We start from the raw sequence: 9,689 nt of genomic DNA, 5'->3' as shown, positions 1-9,689 counted from the left end.
GAGGTGGGGGGGAGGGTTGGGGGTCAGATCCGCTATTCTTAGCTGGGAGGGCAGCTCACAGCGCACTGCCAGGCCGTGGAGGTGCGGCTGGAACGGCTGCTGCTTGGCAAAGGGAAAAGAAGCTGCGGAGGGGACGGGGGAGATGCTCGCGCCGCCCTTGCTGCAGTAGGTCGTAGCCACGAGGTGAGGAAGCAGCAGACGGCCGCCGTTCTGTTTTTCCCCGAGGTAATTCACTGAGGTGAGACGTGGGCTGTGCGTGCCTTCAGCCGTGCTGCCACGTGCCGTGGGGCGGTGTGGGTGTGGAGCATCCGGCTGTGCCACGCAGCTCCCGCTGCTCTCGTTCCACACCTGGCTCCGCTCCCACCAAACCACCTCTGATGCTGCTGAGGATATTCCAGCCAAGAGCACGCTGTGCCGGAGGAGGCTGGATGGCCACCGTTATCCTCTCCGGCTTGGATCCATTCCTGGTCCGAAAGCTTCGCTGCCAAACTGATTCAGTGCTTGCAGAGTGCCTATGGGCAGTGCTATGAGGCAGGCTGGTGGGGTTCTGGTTTCTTGCTCCTACCTCAGGATGGAAGGAGAGAGAGAAATTATACACAGAAGTCTTTTAAACACCAAGTCAGGTGAAATAAATACATAGACAGCACCTACAAGAGCCCTTACTTCCCGATCCCAGGCTGTTATGGAGCTGTTGGCGTGCATTTTGTTTCTGAAGTCTGTGGTCACTCTTCTAAGTGAAACACACACCTCTATAGAGCAGATTGATGGAGTCACTGTGCTGTCCTGGCTGCTGCTGAGCCTTCCTAGCTGACCCTGGGACACTGCTGCAGGCATGGGCTGAGGAAGCCAAGAGCGCTGCGTGTTTCTCACACCAGCTGGGTGGTACCACGAGGGCTCATTTGGTGGCATCGTAAGTTAATGACCAGCCAGTATCTTAGTTTTCAAGCCCTATGAAGTTAAAGTGCCTGTGGAGGTCACTGGAAATTCCTCACCAATTTTTGCCTTTCAGGAGATGCTGTTACTGACAGTGACTTCGTGGGAAAAGCTCCTGTTGGGTGGTTGGGAGGGGATTTTCATGGCAGTCCTTTGGTGTCTCTGTAGTGCCAGCCCAGAACTTGCTTTTCCACCTGGTGGATGCTCGTCTGACAGCTGCACGCAGCTCCTCAGCCTCTGCTAGAAGTGACCCGAAGTCCAAAGGACTCAGCCCAAATACACTGAGCAACTCCATAGAATGGATGCTGCTCCGGTGGGTGGTTTCAGCTCTCTCTCTTTGCCAACACGCTAATGAAAATTCAATAAGAAAGTAACCTTATTGTGAAGATTTTAAGCTGCACAGCTTCCTTGTAATAATGAAATTGAGAAGGGATTCATCGCCTGATTTAATTACTGAGAGAAAAGATGTCTTCCAATGGGATTTCCATCTCACGCACCCCGGACGCTCCTTGTGCATGGACTCAGCCTCACTTGCACCAAGGCTTTGGTTCCCACAAGTTTTCTGCTCTCCTCTATCTTTGGCTTAGCGGAGGTTTGTTGGGAGTGGCCTATTTGGTTTGCAGGTATCTGCAGTTTAGTGACTGGAACCTCCTGGCACGGCTCCTGTTTGGGAATCTCTGCCGTTGGGGCTTTGGGATTGCTTTCGTTTTTGTGAGGTGGTGGTGAAGCCCTGCTGTGTTTCTCATAGAACCATAGAATGGCCTGGGCTGAAAAGGACCACAATGCTCATCCAGTTCCAACCCCCTGCTATGTGCAGGGTCGCCAACCAGCAGCCCAGGCTGCCCAGAGCCACATCCAGCCTGGCCTTGAATGCCTGCAGGGATGGGGCATCACAGCCTCCGACCTCTTCTCCTTTGGGTCTGGGCTGAGCGGGGCTCCAAACACACATCAGCCCCCCCGTCCTCAGCAGAGCATTTCAGAAGCCTTTTTTTTCCCCCCTCCCCTCAAAGATGCTGGGGCCAACCAACACCTCCTTGTTCATCCTGTTTGCCATTGCTTTGCCAGCAGCATCCCGCCGGCTCCTTTCCAGACCTCTCACCCGTTCCCAGCACTGTTTATTTATCAGTGTCTGTGCTGGCCGGCCAGCTGCCACGGAGAGGAGCTGTTTGGCTGCACACCGCCTGCTTCTGCTTCCCAGGAGAGCAGGCAAACAAACCCCCACCGTTCCGCCTCTGCAGCCGCCTTCCTGCTGGGTTTTGTCTCATGTCCAGCCCTGAAATGCTGTATGTGTGTCCGCTCCACAGCACTTCTCACTGAGCATCTTCCACGCACGGCCAGATTGCAGGAATTACTGCATTTCCCACGTGTTGCACATGCACTTCAGCTTGGGTTTTATGTCTTACTTGCTGTGCTCTTCCTGCAGATGTATGAAGGATGGAGCTCAGCAGATGGAACCTTCTCTTTAGCTTGTAATTCGCCTCAATGTGCTGGCTAATAATCTCAGGGCAGCCGGGCTGCATGGCCTCCCCAAGGCCACTGCAGCAATAACACAGGGCAGGAGCACAGCAGGCTTCACCCCACGTTGATGTGCAGCCTCATGTGCTGCTCCTCGAGTCTCAAATGCACAATGCAGGTTGGGCAGCAGTGTGGGTTGGGCAGCGGTGCAGATGCTGCAAGGAAACGTTTAAATCCAAAGCTCAAATTTGTTCCCAATTAGTGCTAAAAAAAAACCCAAGCACCACCACCCACAATAATGAATATCCATAGTAACATCTCTGTTTAGGTTTGTTTTCCAGCCTCACCTCGGCTCCCTGCCAGGATGCCTGAACATCTCTTTGTGTCTGGCGGGTTGTTGTTTGTTTAGGTTGGTTCTGCGCATGTATGCATGAATGCTTCAGAAATGGCTTTGGTTTTGTCTTTGGGAATGTGTTCCAAACAAATACCCCCAGGCGGTGGCACAGAGGTTTGCTTACCTTATTGCTGTGTTGCTCTCAGTGTCATTTCTCACTCTTGGGCTGGGTCACCCAGCACTGGAAAGGCTCCCAGGAACCTGCCGGGCACTGACAAAGCTACAGAGGAGTGTTTCGTTCCTCCTAACTGTCTGATTCTGCAGCCCTTAGCGATGTTGGTTGGTCGGTTTTGTCTCATCTCAAGTGTAAAGGGTGGCAAATTCATTCATGGAGGCTGCAGGCTTGAAAGCCAAGATAGGAACGTGCCGGTTCAGTGGGGGGAGAGTCAGGAACATCCTGGCTACCATGGGTTTACTTCTTTAGGAAAGGTATCCCGGGTCAAAAGGAGGGACTTTTGCAATGGCAGTCCCCCATGGGCTCCCAGCTGCTTTAGCACACAGGTGAGCACAGCACGAATGGGTGCAGTTATTAATCACTGTGTTCCAGGAATGCATGCAATCTTAAAATGAGTCATGGCTGCAGTTGTAGCTCTCTAGAAACACAGAGGTTAAGGACAGACTTCCTCAGCTTATGTATATTTTAACGTGGATTTGAATAGATAGAAGTCAGCATATCCCTTCTGGAGCAGTCTTTCCCATCGCAGCGTGTTTACGCTGCTGACTGCACGCCCGCCCTATGGGTCTTTTCTGTATCAATCTCACCCAGCTCTTTGGTGGCCACAAACATCCTCCTGCTGCAACAGCCACATAAAGGCAGCACTCACACTGCTCACAGAGCAGCTCACCCTGCCAAAAAGTGCACCATTGTGAAGAGCAGCATCGCTGCCATCAGCACGCAGCTCTGCTCAGGGCTTTGCTTTGCAGCAATGGAGCAGCTGTCCTCCATAAGGAGAGCAGAACAGACATGAGGTATGGACTGTGTTTGTTTTTACATCCCATCAGTCTCCTGCTGGCGAATCTGATCTTTGCACTGCTCCGTTTCTCAGCACCCTCCTTCCCCTCCCTTCCTTCCCCCGCCTCCTTCTGCCGCACTTATTGGGTTAACGAGACGTGGGGACGACTCCCATCTAATAACATTCCAGCTGAGATCGTGCCGTGCTGGGAAGAAAGTCACTGAGATAATTCAATTTGCCCTACAGTGGTGCTGCATCAACATCAGCGCGTGCCTGGCGATGGAGCATTGCTTGTAAGATCTGTATTCAAACCAGAGTCTTTGGGCTGCCCAAAACACGCATCCCAGGTTGAAATGACCCCTCAAGGAGTGCAGCCCATCAGCCCGGGCACACGGGTTGCTGTCAAAGCATGCAGCCCTTCCTTTAGTTCTTTTAGCCCTTCCTTTTAGGTGTCCGATCAGCCTGGAAGCTCCCAAGGGAGGCAGCCTATGGCAGAGAAATGTCTCATACAGCAGAAATTTAAGGTCATCTTTTGGTAGCGTCCCACCTGGAGAGCATCACTCTTTCCATCAGTGTGGGGCTGTAGCTTCAGCTTTTTAACTCTTTCCCTTTCTGCCCCATCTCCGTTCAGACGGGGTGAAATTAAATGCACGGAGCTGCTTTCGTGCTGCAGAGCCCCACTGTGTCTGCTTTGCAGTTCATCAGGGCAGCTCACGAATTTTCCAGGCTGGAGCTGGGGTTCCCACAGGGCTTCAGCCATGCCAAGAGCCCGGAGCTGTGCAGGCAGGGAGCAGTGCAGTCCCTGCTGCCAGGCACGCATCGCTTCTCCTGGCCTCAGCTTCTGATTTATTTATGTGAACTTAATGACATCCGAGCAAGGAGCCCAGGAAGGCATCGGATCAAACGCAGGCTGACTTCATTGGGCTAAAAAAAGTCTCAAGCTTCCCATCATCAGCCACGTTACCCGTTGGATCTGTGCTCACCAAAGGGGCCCGCTGAATCCTGCGCTAAAGGAGGTCGCTCCCATGCACCCATCAAGGCCAAAAAGATGTGCTCTTTGTAAGCGATGCTCCATTTCAGTGACGTGGCCACAGGGAAGAGCTTTCGTTGCTCCCCTTGGAGGTGGGCGAAGTTGGCATCCAATGTGCAAAGGTAGCTGAGCTGTTTGCCTTCAGGGAGGGTGAGCTCATCTTCCCTGATCTTGCAGGGAGGTGGTGGAGTCCGTGGAGGTGCTCAAGAACCGTGGAGATGTGGCACTGAGGGACGTGGGCAGCGGGCACGGAGGGGGTGGCTCAATGGGTGGACTGGGTGATCTTAGAGGTCTTTCCAACCATAATGGTTCTGTGTTTCAGGCTTGGAATTGTATCTGAGTTTGTCTGAAACCTCAGGTTTTCGCTGTCGTCTTTAAGCCCCATTGCAGGGGGGAAGGCCACTCACCCCCACCCTACTGAGGCCCTTTTCCCTATGGAAGCTCATGGCCCAGGGAGCTGCCTTCTGCCCAGGAGAGCCTTGGATCTGCTTGAGCACAGGAAGGGAAGGTGCCAAGAATGAGCTTGCATAAAGAGGAGATAAATTAATGAGGACCAAGACTGCTGGTGTCGGTAGGTACAGAACTACTGGTACCAATGAGCAGGAATTGGAGGACTCCATGATCCTGATGGATCTCTTCCAACTCGGGGTATTCTGTGCTTCTGTGTCTCCACGTATTCTCCATCGTGTTCCTGCTGCCCTGAAGACTTTGCCCTCTGTGCTTCCTCCCTCCACCAGCCGGTCCTCCTGGTTCCCTTGGGATGACAGTGACAGACTGTGGATTTGCTCCTGCCATCCCATATTTTCTCCCAAGCCAAGGGAAAGGAACACGTGGAAAGGGAAGAAAGGGGCTGCAAGCTTAGAGCTGGGACCTCGATAAATGCAAGTGACATAAATGCTGGCTGAGACACCTTCTGCCTGCTGGCTCCTGTGCTGCTGGGGAGTTATATGCTGGCTGCGAAGTGGCTTTTTGGTCCTGGTGTGGAGCCAACCTTGGAGCAAATGCTTGGCCAGAGCCAATTCATTAGCGTGGGGGTGGTGGCTGCAAGCCCTCCGTTTAGGCTGTCGCTTCACATCGCTGAAAGCAGCCCTGCTGCTGATCTTTCAAGCCCTCTGCTATCCCATCAGCCTGCGGCACCACTTCAGGCTTCAATGGTCAGCCTCAACCTGGTGGCCGGACTGGTTTTCCACCCACCCAGTCACGCTGTGCTTTGTGTCTCCTGGAGCAAACCGTGCCGAAGCCGCGCTGATGTCCAGATGGGATGGAGTCATAGAATCATTAAGGTTGGAAAAGACCGCTGAGATCATCTGGTCCAACCATCAGCCCTACCCCCGTTCTCCCCTTGGCTACCCACCGCTTTGCTGTAGAAGGCCACGGGGTTGCTCAGGTGTGCCTTGCCCTTGGTAGGTCCTTGGTGGCCATTCCCTGTCGTCTGCGTGTCCTCCACGCGCCCAGAATTACCTCCCTGGAGCATTCGCCCCTCCACCTTCTCTGGGACTGAAGGGCTGCTCTGCAGATCCTCCTCCTTACCCTCTCTAGAGCGGGATGTGACATTTGCCTCTTTCCATCAGCTACCCCTGCGATCACCGGGACCTTCCCAGACTTTAGGTGGGAGCCTCGTGTGGATGTTGGCCATCCCTTCCTTGCCGTGTTGGACACCCCACTGACAAAGTTGCTCTTTAGGCTGACCCCGCTGGGTCTTTGCCAGCACCCCTTGCCTTGGGGCTGGCTTGGTAGGAGTGGGACGTTGGTGCTGCCCAACCCAGCAGAGAGGTCCAGCCGTGTGCCCATTGCATCCTCGCCATTTGTAGGTCATGCGGTTGGGTCTCGATTCCCCAAAAGCACATCCTTGGGCCAATGACCGAGCTTTTAGGGTTTGGGGCCAACACAGCACTTCCGCCCTTTGGGGAGGGGTTGTGATCAGATCAACACGTTAATGAGCTTTTCAGTACCCCAGGGCCACCTCCCCAGTGTCCACACTGTGCCCAGGGATCCCACAGCCCCTCACAGAGCTGCCCTGATGGGGGCCTCCCCACTCCTCCCCACCAGCTCCTGTGCTGGGTCAGCCCCACAGGCCTGGCTGCTCACCTCACTGCAAAATGCCCTGCCTCCTCACATCCTCCACGTGCAGAAGGACAGGGACAGGGGTAGCACTGGTGCTGACCCTCAGGAACGTGGTTCAGCCCAGCGCCGGGCGTTTCATGCCTCCTTTTGCAGTCGGGCAGCGGTGCCAGCGAAGGGGCAAAGACCCCGGGCCGGGGGCACAGACAGCCCCATAACCCCCGTACGACCTACTCGAAGCGGGGCTGACGCCCCCCAGCGCATCGCCGTGCCAAGCAGAGCGATGCCAACAGCAGCCCGGGGGCAGCCCAGCAGCCTGCTGCCTTTACAACGCGAGGTGCAGAGGGACGTGAGCTGGCGGGGAGCCGAGCCGTGAGCAGCTCCAGCAGCGCTGTGAGCGCAAGCCCGCTGCTTGGGCAGTGCCGACACTGCGGGCGTTGGGGTGGCAGCGCCCAGCCCCAAGCACCGGCCCAGCCCAAGCGCGGCTGCTTCCCAGGGATGGTTACCAGGAGCCCGCGGTGTGTTTGGTTGCAAACAGAGCGGGGGCCGGAGCCAGGCGCTGTGTTTGTGCCTGCGGTTGCTCAGGCAACTCGGGGCCAGCCAGGAAGCGAGCCCTGCGGCTGGCCAAGACGGACAGAGGGACGGACGGACGGACGGACGGACGGAACCGGAGGCGGGGCGTCAGTGCGGAGGGGGCTTTATTGCGGGGTGGCAGCGCGGCGCCGCAGCATCCTTTGGTTCGGGCTCCCTGGGGGCGGTGGGAGCCCACGTGGGTGCAGAGCTGGGGGCGCGGGGACCTTTGGTGTCGGTTTGGGACCCCATCCCGGGAGCTGCGCCGGGCAGCGGGACCCGCGGCGGGCGGCATCCCAGCGGGGCGACGGGAAGGCTGCGGCGCCAGGGGCGGGGGGGGCGGGCCGCGGTCCCGCAGGGGCTGAGGTAGGGACGGCCGAGGTGCCGGCGGGGCACCGCGCGGAGCAGCGCTGCAGGGCAGGGGGTGATGCGCGAAGGACGGACGCGGCGCTGGGGCGGAGCCCGGCCGCTCGCCCGTCGCATCCCACGTCCCGCCAGCGCGGGGCCGGCCCCGGCGCAGCCTCCCGGGCCCTGCGGCCGTGTCCCGAGGCCGACGTGACCGAAGGCGGTGGGCGCCCCTACTTCTTCACTTTGGCATCGTAGGTGCCCGCGTTCTTGTAGGCGCTGACGTAGCCGCTGTTGTCCACGATGTTCTCCCGGCCGCTCTTCCCTTTGCCTTTGCCCGTCTCGTCGAAGCGCTCCTTGTGGGACCCCGTGTACTTGGAGGTGTCCGTCAGCCGCTCCACGGCGCCCACGTTCTTGGCTTTCTGCGCGGGGTCACAGACACAGTGCGTCAGCCCGCAGCCCGACCCCACTGCCGGCTCCTGGCGCCCACCGGGAACCCAAACCCGTGGCCATGGGGCTCCCACAAAGCACAGCCCCACCCTCACGCCGCGCCCCCGGCTCTCACCGTGACGCCCACGTTAATGGGCTCCTTCCCAGCCACCAGCTGGCAGATGGCCTCGTACGCCTCCTCTTTGCTCTTGTCCTTGAAGCGCTTCGGGGCCAACTCCTCCAGGGCCTTCTTAAACTCCTCGTAGTTGATGACGCGGGCTGTCTTCCCTCTGCAAGCACCAACCGCGTGCTGTGAGCATCACCTTGTGCTGCTCCGAGCCGCGCTGCGAGGACCCCGACATGTTCTGACCCCAACCTGGGGCTCCTCAGCCGCCCCCAAAATGCAGTAGGGCTGCACAGGTCAGGCTGGGTGGGCTCTAGGAGCTTTGCAGCCCCGTGGTTCAAGGAACGTTTGGATGTTGTGTTGAGGGACATGGTTTAATGAGAACCATTGGTGAGGAGCGAATGGTTGGACTGCATGATCCTGTGGGTCCTTTCCAAACTTAGCGATTCTATGGTTCTATGGTTCTATTGTGTTACTGCCCTCTGTGCCCAAACCTCACTGGGGATTTGGGTGCTGGTAATGGGAGGGTGTGCACGTCTGTCATCGCTGCTCCTGACCTCCCCTCATTGCCCGGTTTGGCACAGAGCTGCTGTGCTCTGTTCTTCCCCATGGGCATCGCCCCGGCGCCCAAAGCCACTCGGTTCCAGCTGGGAGCAGGAGAACCCAGGCAGCAGTGCGGGGGGAGCGGCGTCCCCACCCATTGTCACTCCTGCACCCTGGAGCAGCATCGGCTGCCACCACACACACGGGGACCACAAAAGCATCCCCGGGTCCCGAGCTCAGAGCCCTCCCCGAGCTCAGAGCTGTGCCACACCCCGCTGTGCAGCCCCGAGCATCCTCCTGCTGCCGGATGGGAAGTTGGCTTCCCACCTCATCTGTGCACAACATCAAAATCCCGAGCTTTAAAATCCGAGCTTCCCATCCCACAGCCTTGCACTGGTTTACGATCAGCCCCCGCCGCAGCACGGGGACACCCGGGAGACCCCGACCCCATCACTTACTTCACCTTGGAGAACACAATGTCCACGTCGGTGCCGGTGACGCTTTTGCCGTCGATGACTTTGCAGTCCTTGCACAGCTTGGCCCAGTTCTTCCCATTCATCTCCTGCCCCGTGGCTTTGGTGTCGCCGTAGATGGCGAACTTACGGAAGCTCTCCTCCAGCGATGCCATCTCAGCGCTCCCCGCCATGCCGCGGGACGGGGTCGGGGCAGAGCGGCCCCCCACCACCCGGATGCTGCCTTCAGCTTCCGACGCCGACGACCGCGAGACGCCTTCGGGGACGGCGGCTTCGGAGCGAGAGATGAGAACGCATCAGCCCACCCCCAGCCTGGCCACCACCCACCGGCATCTCCCAGCCGGCTCCCACACCCGTGCCCATCGCAGCGCAGCATCAC

General features: G+C 57.8%; 1 protein-coding gene and 1 long non-coding RNA gene across 2 annotated transcripts; one reads left to right on the top strand and one right to left on the bottom strand.

The window, feature by feature from the left end:
• The first annotated feature begins 7 nt into the window (after positions 1-7).
• Positions 8-2,941, top strand: LOC121106577. The gene is made up of 3 exons (XR_005839126.1): positions 8-225; positions 756-910; positions 1,010-2,941. It is a non-coding gene; the product is annotated as an uncharacterized LOC121106577 (long non-coding RNA).
• Positions 2,942-7,507: 4,566 nt separating this feature from the next.
• Positions 7,508-9,570, bottom strand: TPPP3 (tubulin polymerization promoting protein family member 3). Its single transcript, XM_015279191.4, has 3 exons — positions 9,296-9,570; positions 8,307-8,460; positions 7,508-8,163 (listed from the first exon to the last, which is right to left on the bottom strand). Exons 1-3 carry the CDS (start codon positions 9,481-9,483, stop codon positions 7,975-7,977), a joined length of 531 nt encoding a protein of 176 aa, XP_015134677.1. The 5' UTR covers positions 9,484-9,570; the 3' UTR covers positions 7,508-7,974.
• Positions 9,571-9,689: the final 119 nt, after the last annotated feature.

This window comes from Gallus gallus, chromosome 11 (genome assembly GCF_016699485.2).
Source record: "Gallus gallus isolate bGalGal1 chromosome 11, bGalGal1.mat.broiler.GRCg7b, whole genome shotgun sequence".
In the NCBI taxonomy this organism is placed as follows: domain Eukaryota; kingdom Metazoa; phylum Chordata; class Aves; order Galliformes; family Phasianidae; genus Gallus; species Gallus gallus.
This window is presented reverse-complemented; position numbering and strand designations above follow the sequence as displayed.